This window comes from Anas platyrhynchos, chromosome 1 (assembly GCF_047663525.1).
Source record: "Anas platyrhynchos isolate ZD024472 breed Pekin duck chromosome 1, IASCAAS_PekinDuck_T2T, whole genome shotgun sequence".
NCBI lineage: Eukaryota > Metazoa > Chordata > Aves > Anseriformes > Anatidae > Anas > Anas platyrhynchos.
Genome location: NC_092587.1, coordinates 15,438,244 through 15,464,038, shown reverse-complemented (window position 1 = coordinate 15,464,038; position 25,795 = coordinate 15,438,244). Strand labels below are relative to the sequence as shown.

The 25,795-nt window shown below is 41.5% G+C and overlaps 1 protein-coding gene across 3 annotated transcripts in view; it reads left to right on the top strand.

The window, feature by feature from the left end:
* The first annotated feature begins 9,158 nt into the window (after positions 1–9,158).
* The window catches only part of LRRK2 (leucine rich repeat kinase 2), a 69,704-nt gene continuing 53,067 nt past the window's right edge, over positions 9,159–25,795 (top strand). For 2 of the 3 annotated variants that reach the window (XR_005269070.2, XM_027458956.3), the window contains exons 1-7: positions 9,159–9,467; positions 9,567–9,652; positions 13,837–13,943; positions 17,144–17,232; positions 18,944–19,078; positions 20,759–20,893; positions 24,119–24,250. Coding sequence is in view for 2 of the 3 variants with exons in the window: in XM_027458956.3 (XP_027314757.2) it covers positions 9,299–9,467; positions 9,567–9,652; positions 13,837–13,943; positions 17,144–17,232; positions 18,944–19,078; positions 20,759–20,893; positions 24,119–24,250 (853 nt within the window). In the remaining variant the exon portion in view is untranslated. Of the gene's footprint in view, positions 9,468–9,566; positions 9,653–9,745; positions 9,856–13,836; positions 13,944–17,143; positions 17,233–18,943; positions 19,079–20,758; positions 20,894–24,118; positions 24,251–25,795 lie in introns of those variants that run through there. The other variant, XM_038185971.2, reaches the window with a different exon arrangement.

Sequence of the window (25,795 nt, the reverse complement as noted above, 5' to 3'; positions counted from 1 at the left end):
GAATATTCACAAGGGAACAAGGCCTTTGCTACTACAAAACAGGTTATATTTATTGCTGTGATCAGTGCAAGGCCTATGTGGAAAAGCATTACAGGTATAAAGGCTGGAAGTGCACAATGTGTTGTGACCAGATCCCAGACAAAACCCAGCACCAGTGCTTCATGCCTGTGGCCAGAAGCTGAGAAGCAGGGTAGGGTTATATTGTCCTATGACAGAATGCATACAGAAAAGCCAAATGACATTTTTGCCATGGATTTCACACTGGAGGCACCAGAATGTAGAGGTGGATAGGAAAGCTGGCTGTTTAGAGGTGACATGCCTTATGGACTTTATTTGGTTGCTTATACAGCAACGTTTAATGCTTTCCTAGTATGCAATGCCAAAGGCTATAACAGCTACTTCATTCTTAGCTCGTGCTCACCAAAACACTATACATTAGCATATAATTTGTTTAAGAAAGTGTCTGTAATCACATTTACTCCTAGAATTCGTTCATTAAGTCCTACTTTTCCCTGCTGGGAAGGAATGAGAAGACAGCAACAATGAGGACAAAGATAAGAGACGCAGAGATAGGAATATTCAAGCCAAAAGCTGAACCACTCAACTGAAGATGGGCAAGACTGGAACTCAGTGTGGCAGGGGGAAGATGCACACATGCAAAAGTATTGGGATTTATCCTGAGAAGCGTCATGGTAAGAATGCTCCAGGGGAATCTTATCCATGTGTACAGGGGAAAGTAAGGAGAGACTCTTCTCAGTTATGCATGCTGGCACAAACTGAAATACAGGAAATGTCATTTAAGAAGAAGAAAAAAATACTTCATGGGAGAGTGGCCAAATGGGCAGTCCATGAAGATATTCAAACCCCAACTGGAGACAGACCGGAGCCTCCCACACTAAGTGACCCTGCTCCGAACAGCAGGGGGGACTTAACAGTCTCTAGGACTGTTCTTCCAGTCTCCACTGTTCTCTGATTTTTAGACTAATTACTGTTGAATATTGTCTGGGCAGTGAAGTACGAGCAGTGTTTAAATCTGAAATAAGCACATACAAAGAAGGCCAAAAAGAAGCCTCCTGATCCATTTTACATACAGCTAAAACCTAAGCTCAGTGAAAAAGCAGCTGAAGTCACAACGCCACATTGTCTGATTAGATGTGTGGGAATTAGAACAGTTCTCAGTATTGGAAAAGTATCGCTACAATATCAGAGAAAAGTCAGCCTTCAAAACAATCTCCTTTTCTTGCATGTGAGAAAGTCAGGATGAAAGTGTCATGCAAATTATTAATAAACAGAAGTAAAAGAATCAGTTCAACTGTCACAAGGGGTCAGGTGGCCACACTGATGACTGATGAGTAAAGCATGACAACACAAGCAGTTGTCTTTACTTTGCTGACTGCCCTATGGATTTCACAAAAACAAATTTAGATCAGCAGCGGCAGACTGCAACCCACCACCAGCACCAGTTCTGTCTGCACAGAAGTGAAAGCAACCTCTGGTGGCTGCTGCACACAGAAGTTCTGTTCTGTGTATTCCACGATGACGTGAACCAAGAGATCAAAGACCTTGCCATTACAAGCTGCTTCCAGAAAGACAACCTAACTAGGGGCTTTGCTCAGCCACTAATCATACAGTCATGTGCACTGCAGATTTGACTACCATTTAATCATGAGAATAAAAAAAAAAAAAAAACTTACTGTGGTCAAATATTGTTAGCTCTTCAGAAGCTGTCTGTGCCACCCAGTATAACTATACCAAGAGACGTCTGGAACTCCAGCACATTTCATTAATGCTTCCAGCTTTGAAAAAACAGCAGCTTATCACCTATGGTCTGCCACTGAACAGAAGAGAAGACAGCATCATAAACTGCCAAAATATAATGTATTCACAAGTTAGTTTTATATGTTCACGTTATTTACTTGTCTGGTCTTGCCTTCAGGACTTGACCTGTCTGGGGGGTGGGGGGGGACATGTAATGCCGTGCAAGGTTGTTTGGGTGTATGACCAACAACATGACTTTAAAATTTTGAACTGTTTGTACAGAAGCAAAATACCAAAGAGTACACTAACCCCAAGGGAAACGTGGAAACTACCCATTGCTTCTCAGGTTTAAAGTTAAAAGGTGTAAGCATCTGTTAAGGGGTAAGAAAAAGTGTAATCAGCTGTTTGAGTACAATTCTTACGTATACAGGAACATTTTCCTCTCCAATTTCCAACCTGGAGTGCAACATTTTTCATCATGCTCTTAGAACGGGATTCTGACTAACAACGGTTCCTAGTGCAAATTGCCAGAGAAGAGAGAAGCAAACCAGTCCTGACTGCTTTGAATGGGATGGAGAGAGCAAACAAATGTAAATGAAGAAAATAAACCTGTAGGAATGTTTTCAAATAATTGTCATTGTCCCAAAGCTTTAAATTGGTTGAATCCTTTAAAGTTTATTAATGGACACTCAGGTAGCATCACTGAATTTGAAGTAGTAAGATAGACTTGCATCATTGCAGAGCCTCAGTCGCAGTTTAAATTGGCACTGCCTCTAACTTCATGAGAACAAAAGAGAAAAGCAAATCTTTTTTACAGACTTGGGGGGGGGGGGTGTGTGGAAAAAAAGATGGTTGTTCAAATTAAAAAGTAATGTTTTCTTAGGACATTTCACCCAATACGTAATATTTAGGAGCAACCAGACTACAAATGAAAGGGAAGATGAAACGCTACAAGGTACTTGCATGGCCTTAATTTACATGCAATTGATTACAACCACAATCTGCAATGATTACACCCTTCCCCCTTGAGACAGAAAAATGGGATTCCCATATTACTTAAGGGGTACACACACCACTGAGTAAATCTGAGAAAATCTTAAGACTAGGCAGCACCAAACTCAACTGAGAAGGGAGGAGGAGTCTCAGTAGGCTCAAATATATCATTGCATTAATTTAGGAAGTTGCTCTATGGTTCAGTGCATCCTTCATTTCTGCGTGATATTACATAAATTGTGAGAAAGCATAATTATTCATTACACATTGGGTGACGAGGCCACGGAAGTTGTTATATTAAATAAGAAGCCCAGCTGATCTGGAGTTACAGCCCGTGGCCAACAAGAAATTCTGCTTTAGAGAAAAGAGCAGAAAGCCTTAGGTGAGACTCATGGAAAACCTGACTTAAGATTTCTTCCACAAAGCCTGGAAGAATATACACATTTTTGCTTAGTGGACTCAAGCTTGATTGCAAGAGTCTTAGTGTATCTGCATCTTTGCTCCACACTTTGCTTTGTCACAAGTCACTGCCCAAAAGCACGAGCCCAAGAAACGCACCATCGTGGTAAGAAACTTCCTTGTTGCTTTGCTAGGGCAGATGCTGGTCACTGCTCCTGACTGTGCCTGCAGCAATGCCTAAACCACAGCCCAGCCCACTCTGACTCAGTGAACCAAGCACACCAACAACTCTGGAAATGACCTCAGCTACAATTTAGATGCCTACGTTGTTATTCAGGTGTCACACTGCCCTGAGGGAACAGATTATCCTCTTCAGTGGAATTAATTCCGTACTCCTTAGCTCTCTCTGCCAGGTCACAGCGACACGCCCAGCAGTTCCCCAAGATGCCTGCCTGGGCATCCACCAGGCACACATTTGTCAGCTCCCTTTGAAAGGTGGCAGCTCTGAGAGGATGAGAAGGTGCAGACGGGTCACAGCCCCAACATGCACTCTGCACATAACCACATCAGCGGCGCAGCCACACCGCAGCTTGCATCAGATCTCCAAAGGGATCTTGGAGAGCTTCAAGTCTCACCACACGTTCCTGAGGCATCGCTGCGGTCAGGCACCACACAACTGCAAAATGCTGGCAACAACCTAGAAGAAACAGCAACCAGAAAATATCTGCAGGAACCATGGCTTCATGTCCTGCTCTGCATCCAGTGTCCCACGTAGTCCTCGGCAGATACACAGCTGATGCACAGATCAGAATATTCTTCAAGGTGGCTGCCCAAAACCATAGCTAGCTGTTGTTTTTTTTTCTGGGAAAAGATGGACTAATTAAGGATATTAGGATTTCCTGAGCAACAAGGTAGAGACTGAAACCTTGTCATTTGCGTGCACCCTGATGAAATTGTTAACATGTACTTTAACATTTGGGTCCCTTGGTTTTTGTCTGGTTTTGTTGTCACTGTTTTGTTTTAAACACTCTGCACAAAGTTGTGGCCACACCAGAACATAAGCACAAAGAGTAACTAAAGAACCAGCTGGATCCCTGCTGGAAGCAGGTCTCCTATCACCTGTATCACAGTCTGTATCAGTGTGAAAGCATCTCAAAGCATTTCAACTACAGGCACCCTTGCTGTATAGCAAAATATCAGGGTGCACCAAACATATTTAGCCAAGAAACATGAGTCAATGACGCTTGGCTGATGCTCCCTCACTCTGACACTAGGATCCAGAAGCGATTTAGTCAAACTAACTCCAATGGTGAATGCCACCAAGAATCAGATGGGACTAAAAAGATAAATGCAATTTTGGTTATTACAGCTGGACTTCATTAAAAAAAATCTTTGTTGCCATACTTATCGGATTTCCTCCAGGAGAAGAAAAATGCTTCCCCGAGCCAAATCTCTTCTACCCACACTGCACAGCTGACCTAGGATGAAAGCACAAGTCAGTTTGCTCTAAAATATATTTTTTTCCCACAGTTAAGGCTTTTTTTTTTTGACTTGAAGTGTAATTTAACACTCAAAGGAAATCCATCTTTGCTAGTCACTTCCCACAGTTTATCTGCTGTATTTGTGGTACCATTTTCACGGGCTTTATATTCTGCTTGACAGGGTAAAAAAAATAAAACTATTATATTCTAAACCAGACCAACCATTCCCATTTTAGGGAAATGGCTATATAGTCTATGTGATGCACTTCTCTTTTGGCCTGCACAGGACATCACATTTTCCTGGTGTATCCTCTACTGACTTTCCTCTTTGTGCTTTCTGCAAGATGCCTCTCGAAATCATTGCAATTCCCAGCTCCATTGTTCCAGGCTTAGGACACAGGGCTGTTATCACTGCTGCTGCTGACACCTAGGAAAGATAAGACCGAGGAAAGCGCAAGGTCTGTGAGCAGATGCAAGGAGGTGTGTCGACTTGTCAGGCTACGCTGAAAACCAAACCAGCGTACAGGTTACACAACGCTCTGCCTACTCAGGCCTGTGGCTTCTGGGAAGCTACAGGACAAAATGAAGAAGTTGCACAGGCCACCACAGACACAGTTGCACAAAAGTCAGACCAACTACAAAGCCTGGTATTCTCATTTCCCAGTCTTCTGGGATGAAAATTTCTGAAACGGGTGAAATAATTTAATTCACACAAGTGCATGGTGCCTCTGTCCAGCCCAGGACAGAAGCACTGCACTGAAGGGCAGCAGCAGGCTCTCAGGAGGCACGGGGAGGACCTGGCATGCCAGCGCGTGCTTGTTGAAGCCACAGCCAAAGGACAGGACCAGAGGAACACAGGGCAGTGCCCGCAGAGGAACACCACATGAGAAGTGGGCTGATGTATGACATACGTCTTAATGCCTGTGCTCTCACAGCCAAATTTTTCTTGCCACAGACACAGAATGAGGAAGAAACACAAGCCAGGGTAGCATATCCCACCCTACAGGTAACAGCTTAGACTTGATCAGTCCAGGAATACATCCCCAACATGCGCACTTTTTTGAGATTCAAGCTCACATGCAAAAAAAATTTCTCCACTGATCTGGTCTTCTCTTTTTCAGTTATAGCTTCACCTACAAACAAAATAAGGAAACAGCTACTTGCTTCTTACAGGAAATTACCCACCCGACACAGAGCAGACAAACATTTCTTGCTTTCTTCTACTATATTTGGCAGGTTTTACATCTGCATTGGTGAAGTTCTTTTCAGCAACTTGCCAGCTGCGCATCAGGCCCTGTTACACAGCCCCACATCAGACCCTGGGTCTGCCTTTCAGCCACCTGGATGCATTGTCCAAAAGAGAAATCTGCCCGACAGATACCTGGATCCCACCTGAACAAGCTCTCACCAGGTGCATCACCAACATGACTACTCCCAGCCCCATCCCTAAGGAGCCCCAGCCTCCCAGAGGCAATCAGCCCCAAAATGTAGAGGAGGTCACTAACTACAGCTGAAGCTGGGCTGTGTCAGAGGAGAAAGAGCAGGGTTCAGACACACCAGCTGGGTAATGCAGCCCCACAGCTTTGGGTTGACCAGTATGATCAGGTTGCTACTCTTTCCATTGAAATTAGGTGACAAATAAGAGCAGAATTCCTAATATGTGTTTAAAAGGCAATGGTCAAGGCCAAATCCAAGCACTCATTGTCACATATTCTAAACCCCACGATTTCAGTTTCCAATTTAATTTTAATGTTGCACGTAGTTTTGTGATGCCCCAAGGCACTAACCTACAGCAGGAAAGAAAAAGCAGGGTGATCTAAAACTGTGGGTATCCCATTGATTCCACAACCACTGAGCTCGTTCAAACTAGAGTGTCAAATCTCCAGGGCTCCCTGGCGTCACGCAATTTTCCAGCTGATGCAGGAATGCAAAAGCTGGAGGTGGAACAATGTATTAGTCTCTATGTTAATGTGCTGCGTTATCTGTTCATATCTGACACAGCAGAGATGATATATTACTTAATGAGTATTAGTAGCCCCATCCACGTGGGAGAGGATAAATACAGGGCAGATAGCTGCCAATCTCACTGAAAACAAAAAGAGGAAACAACTCTTGTAAGCCTACAGCACTCAGCCTCAAGAAAGAGCCAGGTGTGACAATTCTGAATTTGTTAAAAACAAAAAACAAAAAGCCACACAAACCACACACCCCACCATGAAGATAACACTCGAGGAAACATGAGTGTTTCGAAGTGAAGATTGCCTGAAATGTAGGGAATTGCAAGGGAGGTGGAGTGACAACAAAACCCCTTGGTACACAAATAGGACATACAGAAGAACTGCACTTCAGATCTCTTGAGAAACAAACAAACAAAAAAATCTTTGAAAGTATAAATCAAATTTACGTTTTAACTGTAATCTCTGCTTTCTCTTTCCACTTAGCTACCTAATACCTGGGCATGAAGTCTGATAAACAGCTGAAAGTGTTTGGGTGAGAAATGACCAGAAAAAAACTGACACACACAACGCTCCAAATGCGGCACATTCATGAGGTCTGCATCAAGGACATACAGAACCCAACTTATTTCAGGAGAAGGGCTTGTGGTCTGCAATTTTCCTTCAGGAAATCCACAACTTTATTCCACTTTTATCCACTGAAACACCAATACATAACCCGCATTGGTGCATTCTTATTTAAAACATGCCGCAAAGAAGTCCAGAGCAGCAGCGCATCCAGATGTACGCTCTGTTGAATGGTCAAAGCAGCCACAAATTCAGTTTAAGAGTAGGATTTGGAAGTCATTTTAATACAACTTTTATCAATATCTCTCGCTGTACCTTACAGCTGCAGAGATTCTAAAACTCACAAGTGACATTTCTGATCGTAAGCTGTGAAGAGTGACCTCTTCAAAATCTTTTGCTTAGGTCTCATAGCAACTACAGCTTCGCAGATACTGGAAGAAGTCAATATAAACTGAGACTATTTGCATTCATTTTGCAAGACAAGAAAAACTTTACATCAAGAAAAAAAACACATTTTTCAGTCACTCTTTGTGCTTGCATTAGTGGTTCTGCAGGAAATAAAAACATATTTCAAGTGCAACCAACCCATTTAATTCAACTCATTTTTGTTTCAGCCCAGATGTAATGTGTTCCACACATCGCAAACTATGAGTCACTATTTCATAACACTATCTCACATTCATGTTTATTTTCCAGTGCTTTAGAGAGGGAAATACTAGCTCATCATTTAACAAATGCAGTCCTAGTTAGTAGACTATAATTGGGATGCCAAGACAATAGTTTCTTTGTGCAAAAAAAAAAAAAAAAAAAAAAAAAGCCTGAACTATTAAGGCAGCCGTATCCAAGCTTTTCAGGACTGATGCACCAAGAGGCCAGGGACAGTTCAACCAGCTCTGTGTGAATGCAGGGGCATTACTGAACACTTTCTTAAAGCTTATTTTGAGAAGCTAGCACTGTGGAAGTGCTGTTCAATGAACGACATGGATTTCTAGCAAAACACTGTAAACTAAACAAAAGCTTCAAGTAAATCCATACTCCTACCATGATCCTCCAAACTGAACTTTTGTCTAATGAAGTCCAATTTAACTGGAAAGTTTATTCCCTTAATTAATACTTAGGTATTACAAAGGGCATGCAACTTCTGTATAGCATATCCCACTGGCATTGACTTTCTAACCAAGCATTTAAAGAGGTGTCTGGCAACCTCAAACCCACATACCACTCTCTCAGAAGAGCAGTGAGGTCCCACAAGCATTGCCAGGTCACAGGAAGATTGCATCAACCACAAGTGAAGCAATGCACCCGCAGGGCAGGAGAATTTTCTTATCTCAGAACAGCAACCTCTCACTGCACAGCTTGAAGTGAAATTTTACTTCCAAATACAACACAGGCTTGTTTTAAGCAAACCCACAGACCTATCAGAGCCCATGAGGCCAAAACACTCATGAGCACGGAGCAAGGGTCTTCCTTGGGCGAGCTTAACCCAAAGCTGGTGACCCCAAAACCGGTGATCCTTCAGCTTCACCTCAGCTGCTTCAACCCTCAGGAGAGGACACAGCTCCTTCTCCACCTTCCCTGGCCCACCACAGCAGGAAAAAGGACCCTACATCATGCAAGGAGGCCTCAGGGCCTGCTGTCTGCCCAGAAAGCCTCACACATTAGCTACATATGCTCCTTTTTTTTTTTTTTTTTTTTTTTTTTTTTTTAAGGAAGAAGAAAACAACCCCTTCCTTTTGCTCCCCACCACCCTCACCTGAGGCATAAGGACCCCCCTCCAGCCCCTATTTATACCCTAGGCACACTGGTGGGCGGACCCCCCGCTGCACCTCTGCCATCCTATTGGGTGTCAGCGCTGTCAATCTCCGCAAGCGGGCGCGCTGCCAGCGAACCGTGCGCGAGTGCCGCGGGCGCCCCCTAATGGCGGCGGGTGGGGGGGCTGAGGGAGAGGGGGGTTCCACGCCCGGCCGCGACCGCGTCCCGGGGCGGGAGGCAGCGGCGGCGGGGAGGGCGGCTCGGAGCGGCCGGGCGGCGGTGCCAGCGGCTGCGGGACGGGCCCGCGTCGTCCGCTCCTCGTCCCCGCGGCGGATGGGGTGAGGCGAGGCGAGGAGAGGCGAAGCGGCCGCCGCGGAGGGCAGCGGGGCCGCCATGGCCAGCGCCGGCCCTACCGAGGAGGAGGAGGCGGCGGCGGCGGCGAGGGAGGAACAAGCCCTGAGGAAGCTGGTGGTCCGGCTCCAAAACGTCCAGGAGAGGAAGCGGCTGGAGACGCTGGTGCAGACCCTCAGCGACCTGCTGGAGCTGGCGGCCCGGCAGAGCGGTAAGGGACGGCCGCCCTGCCCAGCCCTGCCCGGCCCTGTCCGTCCCGGGCCGCCCCACACGCCCTTAACGCGGCTTTTCTGTGTCCCCCCCCTTCCAGCTCCACGGCTCTTCAGCGGCAAAAACATCCACGTCCCCGTGCTGCTGGTGGTGGACATGTACGCGGGGGCAGCGGGCGTGCAGCAGGTAAGCGGCCCCGAGCCCCCCCCTGCCCTTCCAGGGGGCTGTGTGAAGGAAAACGCTGCTCCCCTGCAAAAGGACAGGACACGGCTTGGGGCCGGGAGTCCCAGGTTTCTGCAGATGCGAGCAGCAGCTCTGAAAGGCAAAAGAAAGTGGAGTGATGAGCGTAAACGCAGCGGCGTGGATGCAGCGTGACCCACGCTTCTGAGGTACAAGTAATGCTGTGTAATATAGTCCTGACGTGAAATCCTGCCATTTGATAGAGTTCCGACATGTCGACATTAAATCCGGCCTTTAATATAGCTCCAACATATCGACATTAAATCCTGCTGTTTAATATAACTCCAGCATATCAACATCAAATCCTGCCATGCAAACGTGAGGAGCGGCACCATTTAAGACGCCTTCATCCATACATAGCCCCATCCCGTGAGAGTTGCATGAGGCCACTTTTTAGGGGAAAACAGTGCTGTAACAGTGCAGCTTCTGCAATTTAAGGCTGCTCCTGTGACAGCACCGGCCCACTTCAAGGAGGTGCGGTGCTTGCACAACTCGGTGCTGTGCTTACGGTACAGCTGCCAGGCTTGTCGTATGAAAGAGCTCCTTCCTGGCAGGCGTAGATTAAGTTTCTGACTACGTTATGCTCAAAGGATGTTTATGAAGTCCAAGTTCGCGTGCCACTTGCTTGCTTGCTTTATTAAGCAATTTTGTATCATTACAAGCTTTTTGGCATCTTTTTTTTTTTTTTTTTGAGTCACTAGAAAGCAAAACATAAATGATGTCACATAAATAATAGTGTTTTTTAAGATTTTTTTAATCTACTGGATCTTAAACTATAGATCACAAGCATAAGACTCAGATTAAAACATGAAAGTTTCCTTTGAAAACTAAGTGACTTATACAGAGTCTGAACTTTCAAGTTATTTTACGATTTAATTGTCATTAAGAAATACAAAAGGATAAATCAGTATTTTTTTTCAGAATAAAGTATATTACATATGTAACAATTTACAAAACCACTGCCCAGAAATTTAGTCTAGGAAGTAAAAAATATGAAATCCAGCCACAACCAGAAGCAGGTCTGAAGTGATTGCACAGGGCTCTAAGAAGCGTGTAAGAGGACTGTGATCGTTTAATTTTTATTTTAGTAATGCTAAAAATCCTCACCTTGATTTAATACAGAATTTAAAAATCAGTTTTAAACTTCTCTCTGCCTACATTTGCAGTCCTACAGTGCTTCAGTTTAGAAGTTTGGGATTTCTTTTGCAGTGCTACATTGTATTCAAGTGTCAAATTCACAGCCAGTGCAAAGCTCTAATCCAGTTCCTCACAAAGTGCCGTAGGCAGCTCGTCCTTCACATTTTGTTATGATATTTACCAACATCCCCAGCGTGTTAGTAGAGCTCTGCCTTCCTTCCTTCATCCACAGCAGTTGGTTTACAGTCTTTGTGAACACACAGCTCTCCCTGGCAGCAGTGAAGTGACGTAGTCCTGACTTCGGTGTAGTCTCTCTGTACTACTAAAGAATTTTCATTGAATAAATTGATTAACCAACCAGTTGCCTCCTTGGCTTTTGGCATTGGAGTAAAACTGACCCATATAAGAAAAAAAACTGAGTAGGAGCCATACCTGAAATGAGGATTTACTTTTTTGTCCTATGCTTGCACAGAGTAAATTAGCTTAATAGATCAATATTGTGAGTACCACTGCAAGTTGGACTTTAGGCAAACTTCTTTATAAATAGGAAGATGCTGAGCTGCAAAGTCAGTAGTGCCTTAACAGTAAAATAGGCATCTTTTAAGTAAATTTGATAGTGTGGTATGTTTTTTTTTTCAGTTGCTGGCTGACAATGATTGGAGCAGGTTAGAAACAGTAGAGCAAAACTTGTTTACACTTCAGGAAAGAGCAGGGAGCAGTCAGTAGAGCTTTGTCTCATGCAGAAGGTGTGAGCTAATGTAATATAAATTCATTGCATGCCAGAAATGAAAAGGGGCTGACAAAAATAAGAGGGTTTCAGTGCTGCCGCCAACTGTCCCTGTGTGTCAGGACATGTTAAAGTGTTTACAAGAACATCTTTGTTTACTGCATTATTTTTTTCCTTTCCCTGTAGCCTTTAGTATCTCTGTTATTTAAAAGACCCTTACTTTCTTACGTAATTATTAAAAGGATAACAAGGTCTTTGTTACCCCAGGCTTTGCTTTTAATATTATAAAACAGACTACATTGTCAGCAGGTCAGATATCTGCTTCTGTCTTTGCTGGCTCCACAGTCCTTATAAATGTTTGTCAGTGCTTGGAGTCACAACAATCCAAATAGAATCTTTAACAGAAATATCAGTTTCATCAGAGACAGTAAAAAAGTGACTTTTCTAAAGTCATTAAGCTAATTTTCATTGGGTTCTAAGTTATACAATTAGCATGGCGGGAAGTGGCAGTTCAAAATCTTATTTTTAGCAATAAATAGTGTTTGAATTAATGGTCACCTCTACAGTGTCCTTGCTGTGCAGATTGGAGATTTGCTGCTTGAGCATGGAAAATTAGGTAATGCATAACCCCATCTTTGGGGGATTTGGTGGTCACTGAGGCTGTTCTTTGAAATTATGCTTGATCAGGAGTTGATCCCACAGCCCAGACTCATCTTCCTGAATGTCCACAGTAGTTGGTTTGCACTCTCACATAGGGCAAGTCAGCTCGCTGTCTAAGCAAGGAAATTGTCTTCTGGTCAAGCTCAATCTGCTGATTGAGGGTATAATGGGCTTAAAACATTTAACTCTGGAAATCTACACTTCAAGAAAAGCAAAGCTACCACGGATAGCCTGAACGTAGTGCCTGTGACCTGTGAAATATAAAAGTAGAATTCCAGTTTCTGGGGGTTTACATCACCTTTTCCATAGACTTGCCAAAGCTATCGTGAAAGCTGCCTGCTTTCTAGTCAGTGCTGTTCCTTTGGGTGGCTCTGTGCTACCCGACTTCCAATTTCATTCACGTCTCTCCTCTGTCACGCTGCAGGGTTAGAGGTCGTGCAATTTCTATGAACTTTGCAGTGAAGCTCCTTCGAAGCAGCTGTTTACATTCCTGGTGCTGGTGGCTGTCCTCTGCTGACCCCTTTGCTTTGCATAACTCTTTCCTGAAATGGGATCTCATTATGCTTGTGGTTTTTGACCTACACCTAGATTATCTTCTGTCTTGACCCTATTCCTACAGCACACAGGCCTACTTCCTCCTTTTGTTCTTTTTTTATTTATATGGCTAGGGAGAGTTTTATGCTTTGTTTTAATTTTTGTAAAATCTACTTTGTCTTGAACTTTTGACATTTCTCAGATTACTTCCTCTCTTTCAGTACAGCGAGGTTTTCTTCTCATCAGTTAATTCTTTCTACATTTTTTGCTCCCTGCTCTCATTCACACTGCAGCACATTCAATTTTATCAGCCTGCGGGCCAATACGCCCAGCAAGCTCTCATAATAATAAAGATCATTGTTCCAGGGAACATGGGGGAACAGATTTCTCCAGTATGGACATTTTTCATTTTTGGTATTATTTACAGATATCTAAAAGTCAGGGCACTTGCATAGGATGGAGCAGGTAGTTATTAGAATAAATATATTTTCAGTTGGTCTTTCATCCCTTGTGCTCTCAAGACTTTCACTGCCCTTTTTGTGTTTAGCAAGCACGCAGGCACTGAGGATTGATGTCAAGAATATGAAATATGTAATATCATTTAGGTATCTCATGCTATTTAGAGCATTTACACTTTTAACATGACCACCTTTGAAAACTATCCTTTCTCATTTGCAATTAAATAGCAAATTCTTATGGAGACAGCAATGCTTCGATGAAGTTGGACTAGCTGTAATAGTGCAGTGGTTTTTCGTGGCCCACGATGGCATATTATTGATCTCATCTTATTTTTCTCACTGTCAGCATCTCTTTTAACTGTAAGTATGTCCCCTATCCTCAAGCGGTGCTGGAGCACATTGTAGGTGACACAATGCTACAAGAAATGGTAATCATTGGCATGTTTTAGTTCCACCTCTTAACTTTTTATGTCCCTTGCCTTGTGTAATTATCCCTCATTTAGCTAGATAACTGTTGAGAACATCCATCTTCTGATTGCCATGAATATTGGAAGACAACATTTAAGTTCCAAATAGAACATCTGTTCTGAAATAGCTATATTTTTATTTTACAGATGGGTTGGTCACTTCTTTGTAAATTGATAGAAATTTGTCCAAGTACGCTACAGAACATAGCTCCTAAGGATATTGGGAAGGACTGGGAAGCCCTGGCTGTTCACCAGTAAGTATGTTGGATGCAAAGAGTCTTCTGGATATCATGGCAGCTTATTTATGCAATAAAATGTATTTATATACTTATTACATCAGCTTCTACATGGTTAAAGATCTTTTGTGGGTTTCTTCAGCTTCCAGAATAAAAGGCTCACGCAAGCAGGGATCTTAGCTGTATGCATAAATACCTGATGAGGAGAGTGAAGAAAACTGAGCCAGGCTCTTCTTAGTGGCACCCAGTGACAGGACAGGAAACAAATTGAAATACAGCAAATTCCACGTAAAGATTTTTTAAAAAAAGTGATTTTTTTAAAATTATTTTAAGGTTGATCAAACACTGTAACAGGTTGCCCAGAGAGGTTGTGAAGTCTCCAGCCTTGGAGGTACTCAGAACCTGACTGGACGTGACCCTGAACAATCAGCTATAATTGGCCTTTCTTTGAGCAGAGAAATTGAATTAAGAGAACTTCAAAGGTCCCTGCCAATCTCAGTGATTCTGGGACTCTGTGGTTAGGAAGATGTTTTCTTTTAATAGACAGGTGCAATATAATAGACCTGGCAGGCTTTGTGTGTGTGTGTCCTTTATGCTGCATTAAATCCACAAGCCTAAAGTGGAATCAAGAGAAGGGGTATTTCTTAGTTGTCTAAAAATTAAGTATTTAAAGTAGTCACCTTAACTACCTGTGCAGTCAGTGGACACAATTACCTTCAGAAGGTGTTTTTTTCCTTCTTTTTAGTAAGCCTGGAACTAAGTGTAGTTTGATTTGAGTACGCCCATCTCTCCCATTGAGGGAGCCTAAGTAAATGGCTTCTGCATAGCTGTGGTTAGATGGGACAAAGACTGGCAGAGAGTAACTCCAAAGCTGTTCTGTAGCACAAATGCTAGCTGCAGATGTAAGTATAATATGAATAGGAGAGAAGGGCTTCGTTGGAAGTTCTCTCTCTTGGACAGATTGCCTCATTCAGGGCTGATAATGACAGCAAGGAGCTACAGCTTAATAACTCTACTAGTAAATCTGCCTCTGCTTTTATAGGCCTCACCTGCCCTTCCTTAGAAGGGTTGCCATTATGAGATCACTTGCGTGAAGATGCAGTATGTTTGTGATTTTGGTTGCTTTTCATGAGCAAGGAGTGACTGAGCTGTACAAGCTAGTTAAGATTTCTTTGGCAGATTACAGGCTTGCTAATTGACTGATGCTTATTCTTATGTCCCAGAAATTACTCCCATTTGGGCTGATATTTCCCGTAGTTTCCTGTTGTGGGTGTGTGAGAGAAAAACGGTTTCATAAGTAAAAGAAACAAAAATCAGCAAAACAAAGCAAGGGATGCAAAAGCTCTCATTTACAACCAGCCGAACAATGCTCAGCCAGTCCCTGAGCAACCCTGGCAAAGTTCCCCTTGGTTTTATTGCTGAGCATGAAATTACGTGGCATGGAATATCCCTTTGGTCAGTCCGGGTGAGCTGTTCTGGCTGCATTCCCTCCCAGCCTGTTGTCCACAGCTGCTGATGGAGCAAATAGGTGGAGGAATCTGCATCCCAGGTACAGTTTCTGCACATGCACACACACCTGCAACCACACAACAAAGTGCATTAGGAAGGCTTAAAACTGAAACATTTTAATCAGGACACTAAAGAAGGGCATTTAAGTTTGTCTGTTTAGCTACTCTACCAGCTTGGTTAGGGTGGCTCCCTGTTTTCTTTGATTCATCACCCTACTACTTAGTCCATACAACTGGGCTGTGTGCTGGGCCAAGAATTTGCCTGGGGACTGAAATGCCAGTGCCTGTCCTTGTCTGTGGACTTACTGGTCCAAAGCGTGCATACAGAAGTTTCAGGGAGGTATCTATTCTCAGTTTAAAATAATAAGAAAGAATTAATAATAATAAATACATTTCTCCTAGTTTATAAAGCTAGAACTAAGCAAGGCACACAACATCATTGTTCTATCTTGGGAATGAAATTTGGATGAAGCTTTCAGTGCTCTTTGTTTTCCTAGACAGGTCAAGAATGTCTGTTAGCATTGCCAGCTACTGCACGATCCCTTTTGATTAGATATCTGTACAAAGACACTCTCATTTGAAGATCATTAAGACTGCAGAGTCTGGCTCTCCAAAGTTACGAGTATCAACAGTGAAAGTTTCTTGAATTTTTTTTTGGAGCCTCTCTATTTTTAATTAGTTTTTAATTACACGGTCTTGGTTTTCCCCCATTTTAGGATATGCTTCATTAAATACAAAGTCAATGTAATTTATTTTCTGCCATCATCATCATTCAATATGGGGCCCACCGCCTTATTTACTGTACATTATTGATACCTTATCTGAAAATTGGCCTATTAATTTCTTCTCAGTTTTTATTAGTGCTCTTCAGTATTGTCTAGAAATTTAAAAAAATTGTTTAATGAGAAGGTATTACAGATTCGAGGTCACTGTCTTAGAAAATCTGTCTTTGGGCAGATAGTTTGGTACATTCACTGGCTTTTTCAGAGCACTTAGCATTGTTTGGCTCTCCTTATGTTTAAGAATTCAACTTTGTTTGACTCTGCTTGCAGCATTTCAGAGGTTAATATCCCTGGGTCTCAAGTCAGGTCACCTAGAAAGTAGAGAGTATACAGTTGCTAGTCTATGAAATGCTTCTTTTTAGTGATTTGTCCAACATCCCTTAAGTGCTACAGTGGTGGAACCTAAGATAGGATAGAATCCTTCAAGGTGCTCTTCAAGTTCTGTAGCTGGGAAGCTGCTTTGTGTCTTCCAGCAGACACTTGATCATTCACAGTAACTTCACTCTTGCAACAAGCAGTACACTGCCTTACCACCTGCAGACTGCTGCACCCCCCAGCCCTGCTTTCTGTAGAATAATTCCAGCCTGGATGTAAGACTTGCCTCCTGTAGAATTAATATATGCATATAAAATTAATTTCAATTTAAATTGGTAAATTACACATCATTACTTTCATGTAATCTAAAAATTGTTAAAGTAATTTAATTAAAAAGAAATTTAATTGCTAACTTGAAAAAAACATAAGCTGAAAGAAAAGTTTGAAAAATGAATTGAGAAATGACAAAATTGGCTTTAGAAAGCTTTTACTAATTTCTGTAACTACTTTGTGTTGTTGTTTTGTTTTTTTTTAAAGTAATGTTTGAAAAAAAAACAGTTTTGTTAGTATTTACTTAGCCCTAACTCTTTTTTTCCATCTTTTAACTTTTTAGGCTGATCCTTAAAATGCTCACAGTTCACAAAGGAAATGTAAATCTCTCAGTAATAGGACTGAAAACATTAAATCTACTCCTCATGTCAGGTATTGTCTATTTTACTTTCCTACTCTGAGCCTTTAAAAAAAAAGAACTGCGATATAAATGCGTAACTATACATTTTGTAGGGGATTTGTCTCTCTGTTTTATTCTGTAAAGTCATTTGTGCTTGTATATAAAGGTGCAGTACTGGTTTGCACCTTTTTCTATCCAGGTAGAAAGGAGTCTCCAAATTTCAAGGCTATGAACAACATGGCCCAATAATTTTGCCAACTTGTTATTAGCATAGGCACAAATACTTGCTGTACAGTAAGTTAAATAAGTGCTGTGCTGTGCTGTAAATTAAATAAGTAAGAGATTTTTCTTAGCAAGGTATAAAATTGGTCACATTCTGACTTGCTTCCTTTAGTACTGGTTTATATATTTGAAAAGAGTGAACTGTCTCTGATATATTTCTGTTATTCTGCTCTCTAGAGACTTGATCTTATCAGGTACTGAGAATATTTTTCTTGATCTTTTGTTGAAATTAAAGAGACTGTAAGGGAGATATCTGCTAGCTTGGTTCAAGGTAGCATATAATAACTAGTGCTAAATTATTGTCAAAATAGGAAAGTTTCCGCTGACTTTGAAAGGCCTTGTAATCAACCTTACAAAATAAGGCTTAGACTTTAGGTAGTTAAAGCTGATCTGGCTGTCCAACTTCCTGCTATAGGCAATAGAGTGAAACAGGAACTTTAAGAAGATGGTTCATGCTATTTATTTGTCTATTTTATAAGATCAATTACCTCTTGAATCTGCTTTCTTCTCCCTTTTAATTATATAGAGAGACTTAAAGTCTCGTTTCGACTATCTTCAGAAAAATATTTGAAATAGTACCTTGTCAGAAGAATCTCTTGGTATTCTGTATGTCTGTATGTCCAAAAGCTTGAATTGCACTACAGCTGGAGGTGGTAGGCCACTGTGAATGCAGAGTGGTAGCCATACAGAAAGATCCTTTCTTTAAAAGAAAAAAAAAAAAAAAACAGCTGCAGCTTAAATACCAGATCAGGCACTATTCATTTTACTGTTACTGATGTAAGCTTGAAAAATTGTCATGAATATGATTTTCTTCCTTATACATGACATAGAGACAGCAACTTTTTTCAGATTTTTTTAATTATTATTTTAAGAGCAACAGTGACATTGGCTTTTTAGTTCATTTTCAGGTAGCAAATCTTTCCAGGCTGAAAGAATGGCCTGGAGACACTGAGAGAGAGAGTGAGAATAGCATTTCATGATACAGATGGGTCGATTTCATGGTTCACCATAGCTGAAAGGTAGATTTCAACTCCCCCTGTGCTTTCTTCTGGCAGTGTAGTCCTATCTTTTTTCTTTCTTTTTTTTTTTTTTCCACAAGTTTAGTTTCATAGCGAAATTCTTCAGTTTTCAAAAAGTGCAGTTTTCTGCATTGATTAATTTTCCACTGGTTTAGTGAGGTGAGCTGTCTCTGAGAAGCCAGACAAGTACCAAAGCCAGTGGGAGCAGGAGTGGAGAGAGGAAACTGTCTTTTTGCCAGTAATGTTTTAGAACATCTCATTTGTATTCTGAAATACTACCTTAAGAGATAACAGCCTCATAATTTATATAAAAGCCTGGGTGTGAGCCACCGGAGTAAATTTGAAGGATTAAAGACTTTGGGATTTTAATAGTTAAGTACAGTGCTCCAATTAACATGTTGAGAACACCTCAGCACAACATGTAATCTTTTCTGCTTTTTAGATGTAGTTGCTTTCCTGCTCCTGGAGGAAGAGGTGGATGTGTTTTCTTTGATATTTAATGCCATGCACACCTTCCCTAAAAATGAAGATATCCAGCAACACGGATGCAAAGCATTATACAAGCTTTTTGAAAAAGGTATTATATCTTGTGGGCTCTTAAGTTAGAAAAAAAAATAAAAGGTTGGGAGGGGACTACAGATATTTATTTAACTGCAAAAACATGAATTCTTGCATCCCTTTTTTTTTTTTTTTATATCTGTTCTCAAAACCCATTAGCACAAAACAGGTTTTCCAAGCAGTATCATAAATTTTCTGAATCAGATAAATTAAAGTGGAAAATGTAGCTACATTTCCGACTAGAGTTAACGGGATTCAAAGTTAGTCAGTAACACTGGGACAAAGAGTAGTGATACTTGATTTTAATTCTCAATAACCAAAGCTGCTTCTTGAAAGACTGGTAAATTTTAGGATTGCCAGGAAGTTGTGAGCAAGTCTAAAATCAGGCAAAATGTTTGCACTTTCAAAAAAGTATACGATTCAGCTATTGATCCTGACAACACTGAAAGGCTAAGTTTGTATCTCTACAATATCCCTGTGTTTCTTTTGAGGAATGATGTCACCATGTATTAAATTTCTGCAACATTTTTAGGAACTGTCTGTGTATAATGGCCAAAAATCCCATTATTGTGACAGTTTATCTTTGCATTGAGTTTCTTGCTTCTGAATAACTATTGAGAAATTCTAGTACTCCTACAAAGTCCACTATACTCCTTTGCTTCAAAGATAGTCTCCAGTTCTTCAGATTTGTTCTTCCTGGCACCATTTTATATTGCTTTTTTTTCTAAGTCTTCCTCCCACATGTGTGCCTGGAACTATTTTCTGCTTTCCTTTCCCTTTTCCTCTCTCCCTAAATACTTTTGTCCTGCCATATTTTCTCTTCAGTCTCCACAAGTGTCTCAGCTTCTTGCATTTTCTGTGTGTGCCTTTTATAAGAAGTGCCTGATTTTTATAGATTCACAGACATTTCAGGTACAGACCTGCATGCCTTCTTGACAGCAGCATAACAAGTTCCTAGGCTGTCCCTGGATATTTTTTTCTTGCCTTTGAGAAACCTTCTCAGCTATTGCAATGTGAATTTTTGTACCCTTATCATGAACCAAATTCAGAAGATGATTCTGCTTACAAAATTTGAAGTGTGGGATTCATGCTCAAGTTGGATCAGTTCCTTTATCTGGTTCACTGCACAACTGCAGTGATGTCAGCACAAATGACGGGACAGTGATTGAAAAACCTTATGCTATTATTACAGTGAAGGTAGGATATTATTAAAGCATGGCTGTAGTCTTTATGGAAAGAACTCTATTATCAAAAAAGTTGAGAAGTAAAATAAAATAATGGAGTATGGGAAATGCATTCCATTAAATTGTTTTCACTGTGTTCTTAGCTTTTCCTTCACTTATATGCTGTCTTGGTGAAGAATACCTGAAGGTTGTTCTGTGGAAAAGACTAAAAGACTTTTTTTAAAAAAATACTTGTTTAAAAAAAAATACTCATTCACAGGAAGGCACTTGAAAGTCAGAACTCATTTACAGAAAATGTGGGCTAGAAAAAGATCTCTGTAAAGTAGCTCGGTTTTTGGTATAAGAAGTCTTAACTGTGGAATATGATCTCGGTGGAGGGGACTACCTGACTTTCTGTGGAATATACAAAATAAATATAAGGAAACTTAATTAAAATAACTGTATTTTCTCACGTTTTATCAGGATATGAATTACTTCCTCAAAACTTATTGTCTCTGTCTTTCTTTTTAATTTAGTTCCAGAAGAGCAGCTGACTGAATTTGTTGAAAGCAAAGATCATATGGTCATACTGGAAGTATTTAAAGAGTTTCCAGAGAGAGAAGAGGTGATTCTTCCTGCACTTTACTCATTACATTCCTTAGCTGGACCATGTAAGTGCACTACTGGAAGTCATTTTCAATTCTTCACCTCCCACAGCTTGCGTCAGCTCACCCGAGTGCATGGTAATCTTTCAGTGACTGTGAAAGCAAACAAAACTTCAGAGTCTCTCTAGGGAAAAACAGTTGGTAGTGCTGCAAAAATAGTGACACATTTTGACAGAGGGAACAGTTTTGAAATGAGAATTGGTTGGGAGCTGCTAAACAAATCACTTTTCTGTTTTCTGTGGGAAATACTGACTTGTAATTTTTTATGGGAAATTTTCCTATTCAGTCATACTTACAAGACTGGAATCTCTCATAAAGTAGGTAAAGAGTCTTCTGCTCAGAATAAGTGTTAACTAAGGTGCTTATCATGGCTGCAGAGGTCAGGTTTGAAATCCTTGCTCTTCCTTTTTTAAAGTTTGAATAATAAGGTATATTTATTGACCAAATGAACATTCAGTGAGTTTGGATAGCTGGTTAAGAACATTGTTGGCAGAGGCTGTTCCACAAGGGGAAAATTTCCCATGCAAATCCAATGGCCAGAGCTAAGACATGGTGTTAGGGCTCAAGCACCCCCCTCTGACCAGTCAGTGGTGGGTGCAATGAGGAACACAGGTAGTATTGGGCACATTTTGGAGCCGCATGGTGTCCTCAGGTGTTGTGCAATAGGACAGAAGAAAATCTCATTGCGTCTCGTTCTCTCATCACAGCAGTCCCTATTATGGGCAAAATCAGGCCCCAAGAAGAGTCCCTGGTAATATGTGTCCCTTTATTGACTTGGTGCATGATGCTGTTGACACAGAGGCAGCTCTTGCACCTTACTGTTTGCAAATTCAGCAGGCATCAAGCTCTTTGTCTCTTTCACAAGATCACAGAATCATCTAGGTTGGAAGAGACCTCCAAGGTCACCGAATCCAACCTCTGACCTAACACTAACCAGTCCTCCAGTAAACCATATCCCTAAGCTCTACATCTAAACGTCCAGGGATGGTGACTCCACCACTTCCCTGGGCAGCCCGTTCCAATGCCTCACAACCCTCTCAGTAAAGAAGTTTTTCCTAATATCCAACCTAAACCTCCCGTGGCACAACTTTAGCCCATTCCCCCTCGTCCTGTCACCAGGCACGAGGGAGAATAGAGCAACCCCACCTCGCTACAGCTTCCTTTAAGGTACCTGTAGAGAGCAATAAGGTCGCCCCTGAGCCTCCTCTTCTCCAGGCTGAGCAATGGTTGTAATCTTGCAGAAGTGTTTCCTCACAAAGCCTACTTCATACATCCTGTCCGTTCGTATAGGAAACATGCTGGCCAAGGGTGTGCCACAAAACAGGAACTAGACTGTAGTTTTCCAAATTTCATCATTCTCCAAGCTATTTAATTTCCCTTTCACAAGCTTCTTGCTGTTCCAGTTTGTCTTTAAAAATTAAGCATTCCTTGAGACAGAAATAATTTTACCGTAGCCTAGAAGTTATTTCCATTTTCCAAAGCAGAGTGCTAAGTGCTTTTTTTTTTTTTTTTTTTCTGAAGAAGAGAGTGCACTTCAGAGAGAGCCTGAAGTGCTCTTTGAAGAAAGTAATTAGAGAATGTGTAACAGTTCCAAGAGGAAGCCATGACAAAGACTTGCTCTACAGCAGGCGTTGTTTTTGGAGTTTGCACTTCCCTTTCTGATGTGAAGTATTGAAAATAGGGAAACAAAGATAGTTTCAACGTAGTTTGAGTAGTGTCCCCATATCCTGAAGTCTACATACATCATGGATTTGTGCCTCGGGATGCCTTCTTACACTGATACATACGTAGACTTTGCTCTGGCTCATATGTTGTGAGAAATCGAGGGCGGGCAGTTTATCCCAGTGCAGGACAAGAACTTTCTTAAATTTCAGTAGTCTTGAGTGAATGAGAAAATGCTTTGCTGACATCTGTCCTTCAAAGTCCCTGGGGAAGTGATGTATCACATGATGTTTGCCATCTAAGTGTTAGTCATAGGCAGCGATCCAGGCTTCTCCTATATTTAATGGGGAGAAACAGGCATCTCCAGAGGCAATTTCACCTCACCCTGAGAGAGGTACCTGTTATTCCATGAATTACAGAGTGCTCAGATCTCCTCATCAGTTTCTGTGAGAAGCTGGATGTCCGAGTTCTAGTGGTAAATATTAAATGAGAGTCATTCCACACCACTGCTTCATTCTTGCAGGATCTAAATATACATTTGATTGTGCTCTCTCTGTAATCAACAATTTTAGAATGATCTGAATATTTTAATATGTTGATAATTATCACCTGTGAAGTGTGCAAACCTTTACAATGAAAGGTGTTTTCAGTGGTGAGTGACATTAATAAATCACTGTCATCTTAAAGCATTGTGAAAAGAACCTTCCTACACAAACAAACAGAATGATTCAGAAACGCTTCCCACTCAGAGCTTGCCTTTTCAACTTAATATCTTTGTATACAGGACAGCCAAACTGTTGAAAAGAATATTAAGAAAGTTTATAGACCTCAGTAGAATAGTGCTGAACCTCTTGGAGGCAGTGACAGGACTTTCATTCACTGGAACCGAGATTCTGTCCAAGATGTTTTGGGTTCTGTATCACTCCCTGGATAGACACATACTGCAAAGATGCTTTCAAGTACTGTGTTTCTAACTACCATGATACTATTTTGTTTTAAATTACTGGGTGTGGGATCTCTGATCTCAGTAGGAAAGGATGCATTCTGTCTTTTTACTGACTAATATGAATGCCTGTTAGTTTCAGTATCTGACCTGCATAATAACAGTGAATAGGGTGAAGGTGACCGAGCCCTGGCACAGATTGCCCAGAGAGGCTGTGGAGTCTCCATCCTTGGAAATACTCAGAAGCCACCTGGTCATGGTTCTGGACAACTGGCCCTGCTTGTGCAGGGGAGGTTGTTCAAGATGACCCCCAAGGTTCCTTCCAACCTCAACCATTCTGTGATTCTGTGAAAAATTCCGGGATCGTGAGGTGAACCTTTCTATACCCTCAATACGTAATAGTCATAGAGGAGAACTAGTTTAAACCAAATGAATAACTTGCTAACTTGCACCCTAAAAAAGAAGAAAAACATGATTTTTTTTATTTGAATTTAATTACTTTAATTATTATAAATTATTACCAAGTGTTGGTAGTCATTAATATTAGAACCCAATTACCATGCTTCTTTTTGTGTTTTCTTTTTATTGTAATCTTAAGTAATTTTTGTTTCTGTTTCCCTCTTTAGCCAGCAATGTGGAAGTGCTGATGTCTGGAAATGTTCGCTGCTACAATGTTATAGTGGAAACCATGAAAAGATTCCCCAGTAGTGAAACCATTCAGGAAGCCTGTTGCTGTTTGTTGCATAAGCTTACATTGGGTAAGTTCACAAAGCTGGTGTTAGTCAGCTTACTCTGTGTAAGAACTGGAGGTACTGACATGAAATGTTAGGCCAATTAGAGAGCTACTGTTCCAGTGAATCCTCAGGACGGTGTATAGCTCAATTTTTTCTACTGACATGAAGGTATTGAGGCAACACTGACAACAACCAGTATGAAAGACTTTCATGATAAAGGCTAGCAACAATGACAGAAACAGTCATAAAAACTGAGAGTGAAAAAGTGAGAAAAAAGGAGTATATCGATAGATCTCCCATTCTTTGTGATGTTATTAAAGAATGGAAGAAAATTCCTTCTAAATTTCTTCTCTGAAGTGGTGGTGCTGGTTGTGTGAGGTCCTGTTGGTGCTACTGAATTATCTGGGGCATGCTCTCCAAGACTGTGTTTTTCCTCCTTGCAATGCATCTACCCAAAGGCCTGTGCTGCATTCCTGCTCAGATATGGTGCCAGCCTTGGGGGCCCTGGCCTGCAGCAGTGAAAGAACCAATTTGAACCAGAACTTCCCTTGGCTTGGGTAATAGTACTTCCATTGTCTGGGTTGACACGGGCTAATGCCACGTCAAGCCAAATAATGGCAATGTCAACAAGGATTTTGTTGTGCCTCTTCCCAGCTCTGTGCTCTTACCACTATAAGAACATGATCTGAGCAGTTGCAGTGGACCAGGTAATAGCAAGTTCAAATGAAAATAAATACATTTTTTTCCCCTGTTGTGTGAAAAAAGGCTGATAGTAGAGCAACTGGAATAACCCACACTACATGGCAGGTTTTTCATCGCTCCGCCAAGGTCTTTCTCATGAGTTAGACTTCCCAGTTCTTGCAGGTGGTGGCCTGAAGCTGCTGCAGATGCTGGTGCCATTGCATGACTCTTCTTAATCAAATCAGTCTCGTCCTGTCACCATCTGTTTCCGCTCTTTCATGCAGATACTGTAGAGAATACAGATCAATCCTGAGTGCAACTTCCAGTTCCCCTTCAAAAAGCCAAACAAACATTTAAAGAAAATGTGGCTTCTGAGGTGGTATTTGCAGTTATTTGGCAAGAGGTGGTGCTAAGCTTGAACAGCTTCCTCTGCAAGGCCAACAGAAGGCATGGTAACCAAGCACTTGTGGGGACACAGGAACTTTGTTGGCATGCTTCAATCCTGCCCGGTGTGCAACCAGCCTGACTTCATGGCCTCAGAACATGCTTTTGTGATTTGTGTTTACTGACCAACAAGTAATAGTGGCAGTTAAACAGACATGAGATCTATTCTTTTTTCAGCTCCACAGGTGCCTTTCATCTTGATAAGCAGACACTTTAGGAGGAGATTGGGAAGGTGTGCCCAGAGCACCAGGTAGAACAGGTGTGAAATTGCTAGGTTGTCCGTCCTGTCCATCCATATGAGACTGGAAATAGTCTAGAAGATTTTCTTATAGCCAGTGTGGGTTCACAGATTATTCTGATGGATACTGTTTTCCTAAACCCAAGTTAATTGGTAGTGAAATTGTAAAGTCAACATCTATTAGCTTCCAAAATCACTGTCATGTC